The sequence below is a fragment of the Molothrus aeneus genome, chromosome 5 (genome assembly GCF_037042795.1).
Source record: "Molothrus aeneus isolate 106 chromosome 5, BPBGC_Maene_1.0, whole genome shotgun sequence".
NCBI classification, from domain to species: domain Eukaryota; kingdom Metazoa; phylum Chordata; class Aves; order Passeriformes; family Icteridae; genus Molothrus; species Molothrus aeneus.
This window is the reverse complement of record NC_089650.1, coordinates 11,226,322-11,248,643: the sequence shown is the minus strand read 5'-3', so window position 1 is coordinate 11,248,643 and position 22,322 is coordinate 11,226,322. Positions and strand designations below refer to the sequence as shown.

Sequence of the window (22,322 nt, the reverse complement as noted above, 5' to 3'; positions counted from 1 at the left end):
AGCAGAGCTGCCAGCAATAGTCTGTATGAATTTACTGCAACTTTTTTCTTCAGACTTTATACTTTCGCTTTGGCTGTAAAAAAAATCCTTAGGATTATAACTTTCTTTGTTTGAAGATACCCCAAATTCTAAATGTATGAATGCAAATTATTTTCTGCTTTTATGTCATGAATACAGTGCTGTCATTGTCACATACTGCTATTGCATATTGTTACCTGTAGCATCTTCCTGGCAAGAAGTCTAAATCCACACAGCATAAATTAGGAGCAGTGTAGTGGGGCTTATCACTCGTATTTTTTTAAAATTGCCTATTATTAGAAACATATGTATAAACCACACAAAAGGAATGTAAATGGAGAAAGAGAATGTTTTCCAAAGCAAGGAATTGTCTTTCCCTTTCAATGGCTGTTCACTCCCATTCGTTCAGCACCCAGCTTGGGTTTAGCATTGGGTGAACAGCAGAGAAAATCAAGTCCCTGCCCCTGTGAGGTGACAATTCAGTAGTAAAGAACAGTAATTCTTCCTCTCAGTAACTGCCTTTGTGTAAGGCAATGTTTATTGCTTTCCATTTTTTTATTTATAGGTATTTTTAGTGAATTTGCACAAAGGGTTCAGATGGGGGTTAGAGGAGGGGAGAGTGATTGAGTGAGTGCTGGATATTCTTTTTTTGGTTTTTTTAGGGCACCAAAATGAAGTTGTTGGTGGGGAATAGGCATTAGAATCGCCAGTGTGTAGATCCTGGACCAACATTTTTGTTTCCATTGCAGGTACAAAAAGGCAGAGGAACGAGATCCCCTCATAGCAGCCATGCAAATATTTTTGCCTCGGATTCAGCAGCAGATGATCCAGCTTCTGCCTGATAACTCCCATTACTCTGTACTGCTTCAGAAACAAATCTTAAAAATCTTCTATGCTCTTGTTCAGGTTGGCATCTGTGTAGAGGAAAAAGAAACTTTTACTTTGCTAGGCACAGTGACCTCCTTCACTACTTTCAGAGGTGTGATTGAATAAGAATACCCTTTTGGATGGGAAAAGTCATGTACAATAAATAGCTGTTATAAAAATAGGATATTTATAGTTTTTTCTACCTTGAAGCTGGTCACATCATTGCCCAGATTAAATTTTTAATGAATGGAGGGTGCTTCTGCACATTGTATCTGTAAGCTCACTAGAGAAGTGTTCCTATTTTTATAAAGTTGCACATAGCCTGATACAAACTAGGTATCTAGACCATATGGCTGGTCTCTGAAAGTGTCAGTAATGAATATTGTAGTGTAATTGTCAAATGTTGCACTTCAGTAGGAGGCATTTCTCATTACCTGCTGAAAATCTGGCAGATACTGTGTATTAAGGCACAAGCACTTCAGAGAGATGAGTTTGGCTTTTACTGAGATGAGTTTTGTGAAGGAGTATTTACAATCAGAAACCAAACCAGGTCCTTCATAAGGAACAGCCTGAAAATTCTTAGGGTGTGTTGAAAAGCTAAAATAGTTTATTTCTAAATGGATGGAGAATTTAAAAAATACTAAGATCCTATTTTTCTTTTCAATACCTTGGCTGAATATTGTTACTTTTCTTTGGATTTTGTAGAGAAGTGAGGTTTATGGGATAGTAGCTTGGTAGTAGTAGTGAATCACAGAATGAGCAGGTTGGAAGAGACTTTGAAGATCATCAAGTCCAGTCCATGCTTTAACACCTCAACTAAACCATGGCACTGAGTGCCATGTCCAATCTTTTTTTACACACATCCAGGAATGGTGACTCCACCACCTCCCTGGGCAGACCATTCCAGTACTTTATCACTCTTTCCATAGAAAACTTTTCCCTAATATCCAGCCTATATTCTCCTTGGCACAGCTTAAGGCTGTGTCCTCTGGTTCTGTTAGTAGTGAGTACATTTTGCTTGCTAAAATGCTATTAGTCTGCCAAAGCCCTGTAATACTGCTGTAATCCTAAAAAGTACCTGGGCTGTTGTGAAGAAGAAAAACACAATTGGCAAGTTCTTAGACTGAGGAAGTTTCCTTAAATTTGTCTGCTCAGAAATTCCTTTTCAAATTGTACCAAGAGAGATGCAGTTAGAGTAGTGTTGATATGTAACCTAATTGGTTTTAATTTTACTTAAAACCTCATCTTCCTTAGAATGTAACTGCTGCAGAAAGATCTGCCTTTTACAGAGAAAAATGGTATTTCATACCTTGTTTTTTCCCTTATTGCAGTATGCATTGCCCCTCCAGTTGGTGAATAACCAGACTATGACTCAGTGGATGGAGATCTTCCGGACCATCATTGATAGAAATGTACCACTGGTGAGTTCTAGCTTTGTGAAGACCTCTGAAACTTGTGTGTTGACATTTGAGGAACAGTCAGTGGAAAGATTTTCTAAGTGGGCTTTTCTTAAGATTCTTATCCTTGGATTTTTGAACCAGAGTGATGTGGTATTCAAGTGTATCTGAGAATCTGCATTTTTTAAATATGCATAATTTTAAAATTAAAGTACAGGCATTGTGCAGGTATTGCACATAGACATTATACTGCCTAATTAAGATAACTGAAAATTCCTGAGTCTCATATAACTGTTAACAGAACCAAAGCTTTAGTCCATGCTGTGTGTTTATATTAGTTTATTAGCAAGGAATATTTAAAACATAATTACTTCTCAACAAGTGACATAACTAATTTAAAATAAATGTATTTGTTTGTAGGAGACTTTGCAAATTGATGAAGATGATAGACCAGAGCTGGTGTGGTGGAAATGCAAGAAGTGGGCATTGCATATTGTAGCTCGTCTCTTTGAAAGGTAACTGATTAAAAACTAAGTTTGGGTTACAGGTCTGTACCATTACTTGGCATGGAAGTAGAGAAGACAGTTTGAGAAATTTAACAGCTCCTGGTCACTCAAGAGGTTTTCCTGCTGCTGTCCTCTGCCTTGCACTGGCACAACTGCTGGTCTCAGCTCTTAGTGAAATGATTGGACTCCCTTAAGATGGCAAGAAACTTGTCCCGCAGGAAAAGTAAATCTATCCAATTACATATTTATTTTAATACACTCAGCTACAAGTGTTTATATTCTCAAGCATAAAGGCAGGGAAAGATTTGAAAAGAAATTCATAAACATGGAAGTTACAGAGGTTGTGACAAAAAGCCATGTTTACTTCAGTATAATACCTTATCTTGGGATAATTTAAGAATAGGGAAGTGAGGTGTTACATGGGAAAGGATGACTTAGCAGGAATCTGTGGTAAATTTTTCCTTTGTTGATGCAAGACCACTCAGGGTCCTGTATGGTTTAGGAAGTACTGTATCTTCCTGACACCATAGACTTCTCACAGTGTAAATATCTGTGTCCTTTTCCTTTTAAAGATATGGAAGTCCTGGAAATGTAACTAAAGAATACTTTGAATTCTCAGACTTCTTTTTAAAAACCTATGCTGTGGGCATACAACAGGTAAGCATAGTTCATTTTTTATGAATTGCATTATTTTGACTGAAGAAATGTATTACTTTTTAACAGTGCTTGTGTTGAGGTTCATTTATTGAACAAAAATGATGAGAGTCTGGCAGATTTTCCTTGTAGTGACTGAGAAGTTCTTTAGAACTCAGTGCCATACAGCTGAGGTGTAATAACACAATTTTTCAGCAACTCAAAAAACACTGCAGGAAAACTCTCAGAAAAGGTGAGTGCTGATAAAATGGTATTATTGTCGTGTATAAGCACTCTAGGTACAACTGAGAGGAACACTTGGTGCAGAGGCCTCATTTCACAGAAGGGTGTATTTTCAGGCCTGTCACACTTATCCAATGATACTGTTTTATTTCAGGAAGATAGAAGCAGATTAGAAGATGTCTGGAGAACAGCAATGAACATTATTTTATTCCTGGAAAGCATATTATGTGAAAATATAACCTAAATTCACCATTTGCAAGGAAATTATTTTTTGTTAGGAATGCTAATTATTTGTGTTTAACATGGTGTGTGGAGACAGTTCAGTTCTGATAAAGTTGCTAAAGAAAATTACTCTTCTTCATCCAGTCTGACAACAGAATAGTTTAACCATCAGGAAGAAGTAAGGAGGGGAATGGTTGTGGTAAGACTGTAAATTAAATGAAAAGGGAAATAACCAAATATCCTTTCTAGATGCCTTGCAGTGTGTAACTTCTGAGCAGAAAAATGGGCTCCCATGGGCAGTTATAATTTGAAATACTTAAAGTTTGTCTGTTAAGGTATTAGACTATGTTACAGAGGGAACAGTTTAGCTTTCAAGATAGATGTACTGGATGATCTGCACATTTCTTCAATTTCTGGCTCTTAAATAGTGATTTATCATTATTCCTTGCAGAGTTGGTAAGAATTCTGTTGTGAATATTACATGACTAAGCCTTTGTTACTTATTCATCAGTTGATAAGTGCTGACATTGTGCTGGAGTCTGTATAAGATATAGACAGACAGTTCTTGTCCTTGGAGCATTTCATATAAAAGACTTAACATCAAACTTAGTATTCCTAATGAAGGAGCTATATTCAAAATAAAATTTATTATAATGCTCTGAAGAATTACAAAGCAGAATTGTTCTGCTGAAAGCATATGACTCAAAATTTTGTTATGCATTGCCCTTGACTTTTATTGTTGTTCATGTATATGCCACTTCTTTACACTTACTAATAATTCACCTGCCATTGGTGCAGATTAGTAGCTTTGTACTGTGTTTTTTTCTTAGTAGAGGAAAATTTTTTACCAAGGAAGCTTTGTGTGATAGAGTTGGTAATAGCATGTCAGGTGATACTATCTGATAGCTACAATAAGTAATTGAAGTTAAGGGGGTTTGCAGCTCTTCTGATTCAGAGGCTTAGGTGAACCTATTTTTCTTTGCTGGTTTAGTATTTCTATTCTCTCCACTGTTTTTCCAAAGTAATTAATCTTCTTTAGGGACCTATCATTAACTATGAATGCAGACACCACTTAGCAGGTATAGAAGCCACCAGTTTGAAAATCTCACTGTGCCTTTTCCCTACCTATTCCCGGTTTTGCTGAGGCCTCTTTAAACTGTGAGCCTCTCACTGTTGAAGTATAGCTTTGGTTTATAATCACAAGTGATCACATGGTAGGGCTAGTAGTAAAGGTGGGCATCTGCATAAATGTTTGCAGGATTAGAACCTTGATCTTTAAATTATTTATGATTTTTGGATCAAAGGCATTATAATGATTTCTAGTGCTAGAACATCTGCTGTAAAACTACTTTATCTGTTCATGTATATTCACTGAGGAAGTGCACTGCATGTTTATGCATGAGGCAGAATTTTCAGTCTTCATTTAAAAATACCAATTTGTCACTTCTTTAGGTTCTCTTAAGAATCTTAGACCAGTACAGGCAAAAAGACTATGTTGCACCACGTGTTCTTCAGCAATCATTGAACTATCTGAACCAAGGGGTGATTCACTCTATCACATGGAAGCAAATGAAGCCACACATACAGGTCAGTGCTTAAAACCCAGTCATAAACAATGCATGTCATCAGAGAGGTTAAAAAACACCCCCAGCCCCCCAAGTTTTGTGTTTTTAAAGATTTCACTAATCATTCAGCAATTGATCTGGAAAATAAAATAACATTTCTACACAAATGTGGTTGTGTTTTGCAATATATGACTACCCTTTATTGCAGATAATGTTAACTCAAGGAAAGATTCCATTCCATAAGTTCTTTATTTGAGTTTTTACAGTCTGCTAGAAAGTCATAGTGTTCTGGCTGTTCTGGCTTTTATTAGTTACTGGTGTTCAGAATTGTCATAGATTTCTGATTGTAGTGCAAAGATAGTGCACAAAGAGAACATTCATCTAAGAGGAGCTAAACCCTCTTTTAAAGACATGTTTTATAAGTGAACTAAAGAACAAGCAAAAAGTAATCTTCCTGCTCTTTTATTTTTTCATATCATAAGATCCTCTTTGTAGTTAGTTAATTCCATGACTTTTATGGGGAATGACTCTGAAATCTGTTCTCATGTTAAGTATTGCATTGGTGAGATCCTTCTGCAGAATGTAATATTCTGCTCTGTACAGAGCAGGTCCTGAAGTGTATTTTGTGCATGGTAATGTAATATTATAAAGATAGATTGTATAACTACTGCTGCTGTCTGGGCCTGTTTCAAAAGGAAAGTACCTATAGTAATGTGAATTTGTTTCTGGTAGATAAAATAAAAGAATGCTGCTTGAAGGAATGTAACTCTCCAGAAAAATAATCTAATAAATTAGTGCGTGGTGGAGGGCAGCTGTACTGGAATTGGATTTTATGTGTACTTACATGTATTTGGCTTTTTTAAAATTAGACTATAACAGAAGAGGTGATATTCTCTCTAATGTGCTACAAAGATGAGGATGAGGAGCTCTGGCAAGAGGATCCATATGAATATATCCGCATGAAATTTGGTAATTTGGCTTTATTTTTTGCTTTCATCATAACTGTACCCTGTAGTTCCAGTGATCAGCATGGCCATTGTAATGTCTCTCTTCACCTGAACAATGGGAAGAACAAAACTTTTTTCTTAAATCTCACCAATCTGTAGATAAAACCATGTGGCAGATCAGGTGAGTTTGGGCTATGGGGCTGGTAGCTTTGATTTAAATGATTCTCTCAGAGTTTTTTTCTACTTCACTTGTGCTCAGAACAGCCCAGACAGACTGGCTTGCTCCCTTGTTAGTGCCTGTTTCAGAATCCTGGCTTGCAGATGTGCCAGCTGTCTGCAGGTTCCTGCAGCTCTCACTTTGACCAGAAGAGGCCTGACTTACTCTTTCCCTGCTGAAAATTGTCTGCGCCTTTAGCGTTCTTCTGCCACTTATTACTACTCAATTGTAAGATAATTAGATATATATATTCCTTCAAAAGACACAGTGCAAAATCTTGGGAATAACACATAGGGCCATATTATGAATAATTGCATTTATTAAAAGATTCATGTCATTGAAAAAGAGAAAGGTACTTTAAAAGTACAGCAATTTTAGCTGGAAAACTCCTGCAAGCCAGGCACCACAGAGATATATATGCAGCATTTGGGAAATTTTAATTAGTTGATTTGGGATTAGTGTATATGAAAATGGAATTTAAATATTCATAGAATTATTTAAAAGCTTGGAGAGTTGTTATGCAACAAATTAATTACAGTATAGTGTTGATCACTAGGGTATACATACATCCTTGATATTTGGTGTGTGAATTCAGTTCTTTCTGTGACAGTAGTGAATCTTATTTTTATGTGTAGCTGAGGCAGTTAAAAACAGATTCAGATTGTATCATGGAAGGTAAAAAACCACTCAAAGTACATTACACTCACATATCAAAGTACATTAAATGGAATTTTTTTGAGGCACTTTTTCATTTGGAACAAGGATTCCAGTGGTCTGGTAGTATTTCCTAATGATGTTTTATCTAAAAGTTTTTGGGAAGAGTTGGTGTGTAATTTGAGTCAGATTTTGAGATAGCATTTTAAGGTCTTTTAGTTTGGTTTAATTTGTGTGGAGATGTTTGGATTAGAACATGTTTGCATGTTTTTTTTTTCAAGATATAAATTACATTTTCAATATGAGCAGCAGAGGTTTAGTTGCAGTGAATGAAACTAAAAAACTTGACCTTTCAACAGACTTAAAGCTACTCCAGATCTAAGTAGATTTTATGTACAAAAAGTTTCCCATGATGTTTTAATAAAATCAAGTAAAAAATGTGTACATGTGGTATACAGATGGTACTGGAGTGTATTGTTTTTCTTCCTATAGGGGTTTTAATTAAAAAAAGAGACAGGATTTTTGGTCCCTTGTATATGGTCTCAAAAGTGCTAATGAATAAAGAGAATATTCTTAATTAAGGGAATGAAGAGGGGCAGTGGATTTGGAAGGCAAGAAGTAAGGTGTGTGACATAAGCTTAGGTCTGACTCTTTAACCAGGAGGTGAAGACAATCATGGCAATAATTTTGAGGTTATATATTCATCCAGATTTTGTGATACCCCAAAACCAAGATGGTTTAGAAAAAAATTATTATTCAGACAAGAAATTTTTTTAATGCTCTTTTCTCCCCATTTTTTAGATGTATTTGAGGACTATGCATCCACAACAACAGCAGCACAGAATCTCCTTTACACCGCTGCAAAGAAGAGAAAAGAGGTATGATGCCAGTGGCTTTAAATTATTTGAGTTTTCCTTAATAAAGTTAATTCCCCATATATTTGAAGATGCTACAGGAAGCTAATCTTGAAAAATATACTTGCTGCTACATAGTTCAGTGTTTCCTGGCTGAATGCTATCAGTCTGGGGAGAGTTAAAATATGGTGTGTATAAATACTAAGTAGATTCTTCTTGCATCTGCCAGATACAAAATGGGTTGGAATTGATATATTGGAATAGATTTTCCCAGGTTTACAAACAGCCTCTGTCACAGCTGTTCTCAGCATCACAAACTGTAGCAGGAGGGAAAGTGGATCTGATCCTTATTAATTTCCACTGATGCTATTTAAAATCCTTCTTAGCAGCAATGAAGTTAGCAAGGACAAAACCCATTCCATATAGTTACTCTTTAAATGAGGACATAGCTTTTCTGTAGATCTTTCTGTATTTCCAGTGACCTGTACAAAAATACTCAGGCAAGCCCCCTGGAAACACAGCTGGCTAAAATGGCAAATGCTTTTCTTAGGTTCCATTTTAACATCCAGTAATCATGGAGCTCCATTTCCAGATGGATTTTCAGAGGAGAACACAGTCTTTGCATTAGGTGGAATAGGTGGAATATGACCTTTCTACTTTTTTATTGTCAAAAGAGTTCTTGTCCACTGATCTTCCTTCTCATTTTCATAATTTATATTTAGACCATCCCAGTGGCATGTTGGAAAAGGACATGATGAGTGTGGAAATCACATTCAGCCATTGGTTTTGCCAAGAAACTTTTCTAAGTCTAGTCAACTTTAGAAACTACTGCCAAAATCAGTAGGTCAAATTAAGTTTATGAGATTTTAGTCCAAGCTCTCCTTGAAAATATATGTATTTTCATAGATATATGCACACACACATATGTATTTATATTTATGCGTGAGACAAGCCAGAAAAGAAGAGAAAAAGTGGGCGAGGTTCTGTTTGAGCCTTTTGCCTTTTCATCACTTTTTTTATTTGCTTCAAGACAGTGACAAAAATACCTTACTTGCTGTTAGTAATGAGAAATTTCATGGAGATTAATCTAATTTTGATCAGTTTGGCTGAAAAGTTGAGAATTCCAAAGTTTTACACTTTAGCCATTGAAAGATGCTGCATTTAGTACCTCACATTGCTCTGGCCAAGACAAAATTTCTTCTTGAAAATGTCATAGGAATTTTTTAAACAATGCTATTAAAATAACTTGACTAAAGGGGATTGTGTGTTTTCTGTCCTGCACAGGTATTACCAAAAATGATGGCGTATTGCTACCAGATTCTGACAGAGCCAAACATTGATCCAAGGAAAAAAGATGGAGCTTTGCATGTTATAGGATCCCTAGCAGATATTTTACTGAAGGTAAGTGGGTAAAGAAATGAAAAAAGCTTGCAATTCTTGCTATCAGCTGTGATTTAAATTAAAATACTCTTACTTTATAAAGTATGACTAGCCCTTAGCCATATTTATAAAAATCTGTAGAGAGATTGCACTCTGATTGCAATCAGAATATGAGAGTCTATTTATTTAAAAATATTAACATTTTTTCCTGGGTTTTATATCACAATTTTATACACAGATTTTTCCTTCTCACGTTTTTCCAAAGCTCTGTTCGTTTGTTACACAACAGTCCCTTGGTCCCCTCCTGCTTTACTAGGAAAATGGAAGTGTTAAGAAAGCAAACATGCATTCCATCAGCAACATGGCCTATGATTCTTTATGAAATTCCCCAACAGCCTGCACTGTTATGGGCTTCTTCTGGTTCCAGGAAAAGGTTTACTTAACATGTTACAGGGGTGTTCTGTCTAGCTTTCCAACTTTTTCACTCTTCAATAAGTGGCTTTAAGTCTTATTTCATCTGCCAGTTGGGAGTTTTGAAAAAAGCTGAAAAGAACAAGGAGCCTTCCTCCATTTTTTATAGACAACATCTTCAGAATTTTGGGTGTATTTCTGGAATCTGAATGCAAATTTAATCCACACTGTTACTCTCTAATTGAAATTGATTACAGTTTGCCTGGTGCTTTTGTAGATGGTGGAGTTCAAAATATGCCTTTGCTCCATGTCAGAAGTAATTGACAAAGCATTATCACTTTTAGCATGAGAATGGTGATCTTGTGCTGGAGGCTTCTTTTAAAAATTGATTTATTATATTTTATCTGAATTTTCTCGCTGTGCAGGATTTGTCTTCATATTACGAGCAACGTCTCACCAACACTTGACCATCTGTTTTTTTACCAATCTATTTTCTGATCTTAAATCCTGAAGCATCAGTAACTTTTGCAGAATTATCATAGATTATTTTGGATTGTAAATGCCCTTCCTCATGCAGGAGTATAACAGTGAATGAGGACAACATTGTTTGTGTTGTGAGGAGACTTTCATATTAACATATTATCTCTGTCCTGTGGGGAAAAAATGGGATTTATTCCAGTATTCTGCTCCTATTTGAAATTTTCAATCCTGAAACATGAGGTTATATTGTACTTTATAAAAGAGTAATAACCCTGAACACCACAGACCCCTTTAAAATTTGAATTTCTCGTGTTTGGCATTTGACATATTGAAACATTCCATCTGCTGCTTCCATCTCAAATCCTGGATTTGTAAGTGCTTTCTGGCTCTTGAGCTGACTGAGATCCTGAGTCTAAGGAGCTCATAAACACAATGGGCCTGCCTGAGCCACCTGGCTCCCCACAGCAGCTCCAGTTCAAAGCCTACAAACTTCTGGCCAGTATGCACAAAAGAACAGTATTTTCTTTTCTCTCTGTTTTTCTCTCTGCTCAGTCCTTCATCCAGCTCTGTGAAGGCTGGGGAATGAGTGTGGAAAAAATGCTGTGTGCATTGGTGAAATCAAGATACATGTTGTATTGAGTGTCCCATTTCACCCTTCTCTGTCTTTGCCACTGAATCATTCCTTTGGATGGTAACAACATCCCTAGCATGTATCTTTTCTATTATTCTGGACTATAAGGAAAGTCTAAAATCTCCATGCTTGTTCTAGCTTCCTGTGAGAATCTTGGGATTTGCTAAGTTTGGAATAATGAAGTATAACTCTCATCCAGTATCCTTCTCCAGCTAAGGAAATTTCTGTCACAAAGGAATTATCTTCATCCATTAATAAACATGAAAAAAGATGAGATTTGTTGCTGTAGTGTCCAAGATAGTAAGTTTTGATACTTAGAGTAACAGTAGTTCATTTGAAACTCAGATCTGTTTCATACTAACCCCATATTTATCTTCAGGTTTATATTTTCTCCTTTGTAGGAAGAATGGAATTACTAGGTTATTGATCCTTGTTAGTTTTTAAGAAAAATCAGCTGGTATTAATTGCCTTAAATAACACGAGAATTCCAGTTTACATGTTGTAATAAATAATGCCAAGTAAAATATTATATGTACAGTTCTTTCACTTACCTGGTTTTGAACTTGCTGTGCTTTTGAGTTGGTTCTATTCAAGGTAAGGGATCCACTTCTCTTTGTGGGAGGATACCTTTATTATATAGACAAATTACTGTGTTTCCCATGGTTGATATTTAAAAATGCATTATGGGCTAGAAAGAAGTATGTGAAATGAATGGTCTCCAAAATTAATTTTTCCTTACTCCAACAGAAGAGTGTCTTCAAGGATCAAATGGAGCTGATGTTGCAGAATCACGTGTTTCCCTTGTTCATGTCTAACCTGGGATACCTCAGAGCTCGAGTAAGTTCACCTGTTACATCAATTCCAGTGTTTGCCACGGTTCCTTCCTTTGCAGTTTGATTTCATTCTGAATGTTACTGAAAGAAATTAGGTAAATACATAGTAAAATTTGAAATTACATTCTCTTGCTGGCTTTTTTTCATAATTTTGTTTTAAAAATGATTTTTCAGTTAAAGGAATTGATGTAGGGTCTGTGTTATATTAATGTTCACCTCTTCAATCAAACTTGAGAATTTGAGCAGCAATTGTGGCCATTTTTCATTAGCAGAGATGGCTGTGAAGAGCAGGCAGGATTTCCACAAATAGGTAACATCAATTTGATTGTTGCTTGAAGAAAATCCCCAAGTGCCGATATCAGTCACGGACAAACAGTTTTCATTGTTTTGTTATGATTTTGTTTCCCCCAGAAGGACCAAAGCAATGAATGCAAATTATGTGCACACTGAATTTATTAAAATTTGGGAAAGGATAATAAAGAACTGCTTGAGTGCAAAACCTGTGCTACATTTAATGAAAGAATACACCATAAGTGTATTCATAAATGGGAGGAAAAAAACAATGCATGCAAGCACAGAGATAGTTAGCATTGGTTTTGACTCAGTTAAAAATGCTTAAAATTGCCATAGTCCCTAAATTGCTTCTGTTTTTGCCTTGCAGTCCTGTTGGGTACTTCATTCATTCAGTGCTTTGAAATTTCACAATGAGATGAACTTGAGGAATGCAGTAGAGCTGACAAAGAAGAGCCTGATTGATGATAAGGAGATGCCTGTCAAAGTAGAAGCAGCCATAGCCCTTCAGACCTTAATATGCAACCAAGAGCAAGGTATGTGACAGTGATTCATCAGCTGTATACACTGATCTATTGATTTTTTTGTCAAGACAAGGAGGTTGGTGCAGATTTATCTAAACATTTCTGTCATTTGAAGACATAGATTTGAGAATATTTTATCATGTTTAGGCAGATTCACTTGCTTATTTCATCCCAAAATTCTGACTTGAAGTTTTTATGATGCAAAAGAAGTTAGAATCAGCATGTTTTTATAAAGTAAATATCACCCATCTTTGGGGGTTTTTTTTAGTGAACTTAAGCAGTGTGTATGTTTAAAAATGAACACTGCTTTATGTATGAGAGCAAGTGTTCCCTCAAAAGTGGATTTTAGCTGTAGGTGGCATTTCAATATTACACAATTTATTTACTCTGTCTACTAGTTATGGACTGTAAAATTGCCTTGGTATGTTTTTTGGCTTTTTTATTTCTTTAGTGAATTCAAATTTTAAAAACTTACTTTGTTCAAGAATAGTCAGCTACCGTGGCAGTTTATGGATGCAGTATATTTGTGTTTATGGATAGCTGATTTCTCCTGCTTTCTATTCATCTTTTAGCCAAGGAATATGTGAAGCCTTATGTAAGGCCAGTGATGCATGAGCTCCTGCACATTGTGAGGGAGACAGAGAACGATGATCTCACGAATGTAATCCAGAAGATGATCTATGAGTACAGCCAGGAAGTCGCCACTATCGCTGTGGACATGACCCAGCACTTGGTGAGAGCAGTAGTAAATGACCACTCCAGTCAGAAGCATGTGCCTACTTTGGTGAACATTTAAAGAACTCTGCTCGAAGTACACACTGTTCAAAGTAATCTTTGTAAGAGTCCACTGGTAGTATTTGCAGTATTTGTGGTTTTTTTCTGTATGAAGCATTTTTAAAACCTATAGATTTTTCAAAGACACTGATTTGTGTCACTGGTTTTAATGAGCTGTGGTCTAACTATTTAGCATTTCAAATGACTTAACGTGGACTTCTGAAAAAAAAGAGGAGATTTTAATTTGCTACATTCCCCTTTCAAAAGCAGCAAGCATATTTTTCAGTGCTGACAGCTCTTAGAGATAAGGCATTGCTGCTGCTGCATTAACTGCCTTGGTTTTGAATGACAAATTAGGAACATGGGTTTGCTCTTGAATGTCAAGTTGGTTGGTTTTGTTCACAGGCTGAAATATTTGGTAAAGTACTTCAGAGCGAGGAATATGAGGAAGTAGAGGACAAAACGGTTATGGCCATGGGCATCTTGCACACAATTGACACAATCCTGACAGTTGTGGAAGATCACAAGGAGGTGAGATTTTCCTTGGTACTTTCCTGCTTTCATGCATGACAAGAAGTACTTCTGTGTATGTTGCATTATTTGCCATGAATGTGCATTTACTGCAGCAGGATGATACCAAGCCATTCTCTGACATATTTGAATCTAAAGCCCAGTTTACTTTTGTGATTCATTAATTGTTTAGCTTTCAACTTCAAGGGAATTTATGTCCCAAGGGTAAAATTCTTAGCCCTTACTTGGTAAACACTTCATTGGAATGTGCTGGTTTTGGTTGGGATAAAGTTAATTTTCTTCATAGTGACTAGTTTTATTACAGAGCATTAAAGTAGAATTTAAAAAGAAATATTTTGAAGAACCCTAATTTTTTACAGTGATGACCCATATCTTTAGTTGACCCAGCAATATCTTGGATAGAATTCCAGGAATTAGTCTCCCAAGCTGTGGTGCAATATGCCCACAAATCACATATTCAGGGTAGAGAGGTTCTTTCTGCATCAGGGAGACCTTATTTCATAATATTGTGATTGTTAATGCAGCATTTAAAAAATGATAAAAGCCTTTTTGATCTGAAGAACTTCTCAAACTGAATTAGTCAAATACATTTATTTGATTGCTGTACTTCTAATTTTTTAAATAAAACTGCTTTATGTTTTTATTTCAGATCACTCAACAGCTCGAGAGCATTTGTTTACAGATCATTGGCCTTGTTTTGCAGAAGCACGTTATAGGTATGTTTCTGAGATATGTAAAATCATGTAAATTAATTATTGTTATCTTCCAGAACAGAATTTCATCTTTTTGTGTGTGTATCTTTAGAGAATAAGACACTACTTTACCGTTGTAATTTGTTTTTCCTGATCTTCTCTTGTACCTTAGTCAGATTGGCTATTGTGTTTTGGAGGTCAAAAGCTGAAGATGCTGTTCTGATTATAATTCTGGCTAATTGTGTTAAAGGACAATGTCTAAATTGCATTAGTCTCTTATGGACATGGTCTGCAATTAAATTACTGCTTCATCAGTATGCTGCACTAAAAGTTACACTTTTATGATAAGACCTTTCAGAAAAACCAAGACTGAGGAAAAAATATATTTTTCAGTAAATCAATTAGAAGCATTGTCTTTAATGTGCTGCTGATATATTTTTTTGGTGTGTATTTATAATGGAAAACTATGCATATCATTGTAACTATAGCTAACACAAGACCTGTCTGAAGGAGTCTTTTACAATTTGTTTTCTTTTTCTATGTATGATTTAGTTTCTAATTGCTGTCCTCTAGTTGTTACATGACTCAAGACTCAGTTTCAGATTTCAAGGTATTTGCAAGTTAAATTTTTTTTGTAAAGCACCCTGCTACAAATTGTCTTTTGCAGAGTTTTATGAAGAAATTCTGTCCTTGGCCTTCAGCTTAACATGCCAGATGATTTCACCTCAGATGTGGCAGCTTTTAGGTGTTCTGTACGAGGTTTTCCAGCAGGACTGCTTTGAATACTTTGCAGGTAAATTCACTTCTGTTCTAATGATATTTTTACTGTTTGAGAATTCATCTCTAGCAGATCAGGGTCTCTTCCATTTAGTGTCATGGTTTAAAATGATCATGTATTTGAGTCATGCCCTGCCCGTCTGTTTAGTGTGGGAGTGGAACAGGAGATATTTAAGTAGGAGAAGCAAATCTGTCAGTGTGATCAGTTGTTGTAGGGGTCCTGAACTCAAAGAAAGTTGAATATTCAAAGTTAATGTGAAACTACAAATTGATTCATTAAGATGTGATCCTACTCTAGTTCCAAGAATGCACCCTACATAGTGCATTTTATGAAGAATTCTTCCAGAAAAGACTTTCACAGAGTTTGAATTTCCAGCCCTATTCAAGAACATCAGCTAATGAATTCCCCCTTTTAGGACTACCTCTCTGGTTAGCACTTTTTGCAAGTTTTTTCTCTTTTGCTCTCCCTGTTCTGCAGATATGATGCCTCTCTTGCATAATTATGTGACCATTGACACCGATACTTTACTGTCTAACCCAAAGCATTTAGAAATCATTTACTCTATGTGTAAAAAGGTAAGGCTTCTGATTCTTACTCTTGTTTTTATCACTGGTAAATAACAATTAGAGGAGCTGAGTGACAGGAACATGCCACGTGGTGGCCAAGCATTTCAGAATTAAGTGAATTTTGGTCTTGACTCAGTTCTGAGCACATGCAGCACCTTCACACTTTGTAAGTGACATGCTTTAAGAAAATTACATGCAAAAAGCTGTGTGGGAGAAAGCTGCTGTTAATCTTGACTCTCTTCCATGGAGAGCTATTTTGGTAGGTAGGGAATTAATGAAGCCTGATTTCCTTGGGTTGTGTATCTTGCAGTTGGACTCTCTGGTTGTCAGCTAAGGTGCAAACTCATTTGAAGTTCTTCCTACATTTATCTTGTTTTTCTTTCATGCTGAGTCTCTCATGTATAATAAATTATGAGATCATGCTGCAGTCCTCCTCTGATTTGGGGCATTAGAGAGTGTTAGGCATCTAGCTACCTGCTTATTTTTAAGAAACTTGGAGTATTTATTTGATTGTGAAAATTTTGCTTCTTTTGTCAGGTTTGATTGACAGTGACCATGGGGTTGAAATGTATTGAGATGAAGCACTCAGTTTCATTTGTATGTGCCTACACACAGAATGATTGCATACATCTTGTTCTTAATCAGAAACTAGCCTAGACATAGCACTTCACTTTGCCACGCTGTTAATCTGCCAGTGACTATTAGAATTGAAGTGAAAAAGTGGAAATGCCATGTGGAAAACATCAGTGATTCTTCTAAGTGACATTTCTTTCTAAAAAAGGGAAAGTGAGAACATATAAATAATATAATATTCTTTAAGAACTACAGTAATTTCTTCTAGTTTTTAAAATTCACCTTTAGCCACTCATCCTTGCTTATGTCCTGTAGAGATGAATTATGTGTCTTAATTCCTCACAAAATTTAACATGAATACATATGTATATGCTGTGTAGAGATTTTTGGATGTATGCAGGTACAGGAGCACTTGCTCTCAGTGTTGTCAGTGATTACTGATAAATTAAATTGTCACTCTGATTGATTGTTAGGTACTGACAGGAGATGCAGGAGAAGATGCAGAGTGCCATGCAGCCAAACTCCTAGAAGTGATTGTTCTTCAGTGCAAAGGACGGGGTATTGACCAGGTGATATATATTGAACAGGTTTTCTCTTTTATTGCTTTCTAATGGTCCATGGCTCCTGAGAGAAACAGCTGAAATTAGAGAATTTGAGGGAAATGTGCAGTGGGGAGAAAGACAGAAAGAAGTAAATGAACTCAGGAAAGTTTGTAAGGTTGGGGTTTTTTGATTTTGAGACAAGATGTTAGTGGGCATGACCACAAAATGGATATGGAGTGAATTATAAGGATATAGTATGTTGTGCAAGATTGTAGTTTTTTTCTTTCTATTAATAGAGTTTCCCTTTTGATGCAAAACGCATACTTAAAACTACTGTGGCTGAGAGTTTAACTGTACATATCCAACTGCTGTTGTTCCTCCAAGCTATGGGAACTTTTTGATGTCTTAAATTACTAAGTGCATTTGGAAATGCAGATTTTTTAGCATGGCTTGATTGTGATTGCAGGGAGAAACATAATCACAGTTTTCCAGAGTTTCTTAGAACACCTTTTTAGAAAGTAGTCTTTTTCCTGTTAAGGGCCAAATTCTGGACTTATGTAATGAGCCTAAATTACCTTGACATATCATGTTTGATGTTGCCACAGTACAATCCATGGATTTCAGTGATAAGTTTTCAGGTAATTTCACTGAAAGTGATATAACTTTACTGGTGTAAATCTGAAGTAATTGAAGATAAAAACGGTCTCTGAAAAGTTTGATTTTTTAAAGGAAATCTGGAAGAGTTTAAAGTGACTTCAGTGTATTTGCATTGAAATAAATATGTGGTGGAAGGCTTAATTGAGCTATACAACTCTGTGAATTAAAATGGCTGCACACAGAACTGAAACTCATAAACTAAAACTTTTGTAATGCTTGCCAAATTTTTGTAATGTATAAATTTGTCCATTGAAATATACATGTGTTTAGAAGATGCTTATTTCATTGTTTAGAAATTTGTGCATGTTTGCTTTTATCCGAAAAAACTCATTTTAAACTTCTATAAAAAATTTAACATCACTTTACATTTATTAGGAAAAACTCCTAACTATGTTATGAATTTAGGTAGTTTAATTTCTAATGCCTGTTAGTTTTGAAATAGTTTAGTATCTTCCTTCAAAGATGAGAATGTCTGAGTCTTTTTCTAAATCTTTTCAACATGCTAGAGCAAACTCCACCAAATGGCCCGAAATATTCTCCCCTGTGCTCAGAATAACACTGCAATTTTTAGCTCAGAGAAGAGCTGTTTTGGGGAAGATTTATAAGCCTGTGATCGGAGGCTAGAAAGTGAAAGGAATGTGTTCCTTTCTCTATACCTGAACTTTGGATAACTCAGGACATAATTCTGGTAAAAATATTACAAAATTTTGTATAATCTGGCAATATGTCTAATGACTGTTTTCTTTTTTTTTTTTTTTTCCCTTTCCTTTTCTTTTTGTCTTCTTTTGTGCCCAGTGTATTCCCCTCTTTGTGGAGGCTGTTCTGGAGCGCTTGACTCGAGGAGTTAAAACAAGCGAGCTCCGTACCATGTGTCTTCAAGTTGCCATAGCTGCACTCTACTACAATCCTGACCTACTTTTGCACACCTTGGAGAACATCAGATTTCCACACAATCCTGAGCCCATCACTGCACAGTTCATAAACCAGTGGATGAATGACACAGACTGTTTTTTTGGGCAAGTATTGAGAGGGTTTTTTTACAATATTCAATATTGACCAGCTGGTTTTCAACAATGTGAGAAACTATGATCACTCTTGAAAACTTTTAAAAGTTTGGTAAGGGACAAAAGGGACAATATCCAGCACTGGGGTGTTTGGCAATCTGCCAAAGGCACATTGTTAACTTAAAACAATGTTCTCTATATACTGTTATGTTACAGGGGGTCCATGCATATTCATAAGAGTTTATGCATATTCAAAGATTCATGTGAGTTTACATGTTCTAGGAACTCTTTTGCTTGTTTTAACCTTTGACCTGTCTGCATGCCATCTTGTAGATTAAATCAATATGTTTTATTTCTTCTTGATGCTCCATTCTGTTGTTTTGACACTTTTTAATAATTGGAGAGTCAGTAGTAAATTTTTTTCTCTTGGTGTCCTGGTTCTTGTCACTGTTATCGTTCAGATAAGATGGTCCACAAAGGTGAGAAACAACCTAGCTATTTCACACCATTACCTTGGCTAGTTACACAAATAAAAGCATTTTAATACATTATTCAGTTTTCATTTTAATATTATGCTAAGGCCTAAGATAAATATGTATTTATCACACTATTATTTATATAAACTATACAGTACATACGTAAACTGACAGGCTATATTGTACCAAAAAGCAGTTAAAAGGAATTACAAATTGTATTATATCAGAATCTTTGTGATCAATAATAGCTTGTAAAAGCTAATACATAGATGTAGATTACAAAGCCAGTAACTATATTTATCATTTATAACAAACAACATGTTAACTTTTTATCTGAAACACTGTGTACATACTTTCTGTTCTGTATTTTGTAAGTTTTTTTTAACTGCTCCATTTAATGAAAAAATATTACTCTTTGCAGTGAACCCCACTTCTGATTTTAAATGAATTTTCACAATCAACTTGCATGTTTATCGTTGTGCCATTGACTTCTTAGCATCCTGCTGAACTTAAACGTCACTGTGACCTCCCTTGAATGTGTGTGTGCTGCACTGGTGTGCGCTCAGGCAGGAGCTGAGCATTTGTAAAGTTAATGAAGGAGAGAAAAGCCTGTCATCACCTAGCAAAGCTTGCACTTGATGCTGAGCAGAGGTGAAGGCCAGTGCTTGCCTCTCAGCTGAGATGTGGTGTCTTAACTGGGAGATTCACATCCACTTAAGGGCAAAGCAGACAGATGTAGTTAACAGCTACCTCTCACCTTCCTGCTTGAGTTTTGTTTTGTTACTGGAGGCTGACAGCTGCCTGCAGGTGTATGGATAGGCTTAGATGGGTGTCTTCCTTAAGTTGCTTCTTCCACACCTTGTGGTAATATTATTGGTAATTGCTAAATTATTTTTATATCTTCCAGCTTTAGAAAAGGGCAAGACATTTTAGGATTTCCGTGTACCAATTTTCTTTTATGGCTGAAGCAAAGTTCTTGAGCTTCATCTCTTTGTGCTTTCATTTTTTTCTACTACATATCACATGCTGAGCAAATAGAGAGATGGTAGGAAAGAAGATATTCCTTAAGATGGTAAACTGAAAGAGATTTATAGTCTGAAAGAGTTCATCCTGGAGCATTCACTGAGAAGCTAGTCAGATTCAGAGAGGAAAAATGTTAGGGTCTGACTAGGCTCCAATCTCAGAGAGTACTGTGAGCTAAATTTTCAGTTCTTCTGTGTTGCTCATCAAAAAGCATCAGCTACTGAAACTACTCTTCAAATAAACTCGTACTTGGAGCTGAGACAAAGGTTAACAAAGCCTGTGAAAATGAAAAGTTAAACACGTGGTTGTCATGCCCATCATTCTACCCAGAGTGCACTTGAATGGCAGCAGAGGGTTAGAAATCTCTCTTTGATCTGCTGCTACCAGCAGAGAAATAATTATCTATAATATTGCTTAAATCTAAAAGTCACTGTTCCTTCTGTGCTGTCTCCTCACTTTGTGGCTTCCAGGTGTAGGGTAGGGCTTTTGCTGTGGTACTGCTGGTGAGGCACTGTGATGTGCTCTAAGGGACTCCCTCCCTTTCCCTCAGGAGAGCACTGCTTCTAGCAGACCATTTGTTTTCTTAGGAGTATTAAAGGAGCCCCAGATTCAGAGGCCTAACTGAACAGGAAAAGACAGAAGTGCAAAAAAATTTGGTGTTCTTGAAACCCTTTCTTGGGTCCTCCCCTAACAAGTTCATGTCTTCATCAGAGAGCAGTGGGCATCTTTATTTGTACAGCCCTTTTTCTCATCAGCTGCCATTTGTTGCTTTGGTTTACACTTCGCTTACTTTCTATTAAGAGGCAGTTTTAGGCCCAGATTCAAATCATTTGGTAAACTCACAGATCCTAGAGAAACTCAACAAGATCAAAGTAGATCCACCTTCAGATGTGAAGGACCAGGTGAATCTTGCTGTCATTTCTTTGTCAGCCATGCAGGAAATCTGGAACATGGGGGTGACTGTGGCTGTTCAAGATGCCTTGTCCACATAAATCTCACACGCTTTTGTGTGGACACTCCGTCCTTGGAAGTGTTCAAGGTCAGGCTGGATGGGGTTTTGAGCAACCTGGTCTAGTGGAAGGTGTCCCTGCCCATGGCAGAGGAGTTGGAACTAGATGACCTTTAGGGTCCCTTCCAACCCAAACTGTTCCATGATTCTATGTCTTTCTTGTGTAGCTGTGAAGTCTTAGTCCCCATAGATTGTGCTCTGCCAGCAGTAGGGTTGTGCATGGCTGCACATGCTCAGGCTGGAGCCATTGGTGTTTGCCAAAAAAATGCAGTGTTTCTGGAGCAGCACATGCAAACACATGAGATGGAATCCATGGGAAAAATGCAAGGGAAAAGCAGTTATGGTAAGATAAGTAGCTGTTCTTCCATGTTATTAAAACCATGGAAACTATTGAAAAAGTGTTACAAAGTTGGCATATTAAAAATTAGCCAGGCAAGGAGAACTTAGAATTCCTTGTAAGACCGTGCATAAATTCAGTATGTCATAGTGGAAATCACAAATCTGTGGTTGTGTGCTGATAGTCCCTATATGCCACAGGATATTGTATGTATTTCTAAATGCTTTCTGCAGTGACTTCACACTGGAAAGCCTTTTGCAGAAACATTTGCTCCTTTCCACTTTCTACCTTTTTACTGACAGCTGAGGTTTGGATGACACATCTGCATGACTTACGCTTATTCTCATACTAAAAGTTCTTCTATGGTAACTAGGGTGAAAGGAAAATCTCACTTGCTTCAAAAAAACCCTCAATAAGTGCTTTTGGGTTTTTTGAAGCTGAAAAGGCTTATATATTTGATAGGAGTTTGAGTAGTTAAAAATCCTAGGTTTCTCAGAGTTGTACATAAAAATCCCAGTCTTCTGTTGGTTCCAACTTTGCAAATAGAAGGAAATGGCTAATTATTTGCAGTTTGTCCAGGAACTGGATTGATGTAATAGAAAGAAGCTTGATTTTCACAGTAAAAGCAAAGGCTTAGCATTTTTTCTCTGAAATACTTTCAGCTTGGTTTAAAATACAAAAGATTTT

The 22,322-nt window shown here is 36.4% G+C and overlaps 1 protein-coding gene across 3 annotated transcripts in view; it reads left to right on the top strand.

Moving 5' to 3' along the window:
* Positions 1-22,322, top strand: part of IPO8 (importin 8) — a 50,707-nt gene that overhangs the window by 12,546 nt on the left and 15,839 nt on the right. For all 3 annotated transcript variants that reach the window (XM_066549568.1, XM_066549569.1, XM_066549570.1), the window contains exons 5-21: positions 768-924; positions 2,217-2,306; positions 2,703-2,797; positions 3,361-3,445; positions 5,339-5,473; positions 6,321-6,420; positions 8,071-8,147; positions 9,408-9,524; positions 11,773-11,862; positions 12,520-12,685; positions 13,246-13,406; positions 13,853-13,978; positions 14,628-14,694; positions 15,338-15,463; positions 15,926-16,023; positions 17,061-17,156; positions 18,582-18,802. In XM_066549568.1, coding sequence (XP_066405665.1) covers positions 768-924; positions 2,217-2,306; positions 2,703-2,797; positions 3,361-3,445; positions 5,339-5,473; positions 6,321-6,420; positions 8,071-8,147; positions 9,408-9,524; positions 11,773-11,862; positions 12,520-12,685; positions 13,246-13,406; positions 13,853-13,978; positions 14,628-14,694; positions 15,338-15,463; positions 15,926-16,023; positions 17,061-17,156; positions 18,582-18,802 — 2,007 coding nt within the window. The remainder of the gene's footprint in view (positions 1-767; positions 925-2,216; positions 2,307-2,702; positions 2,798-3,360; positions 3,446-5,338; positions 5,474-6,320; positions 6,421-8,070; positions 8,148-9,407; positions 9,525-11,772; positions 11,863-12,519; positions 12,686-13,245; positions 13,407-13,852; positions 13,979-14,627; positions 14,695-15,337; positions 15,464-15,925; positions 16,024-17,060; positions 17,157-18,581; positions 18,803-22,322) is intronic.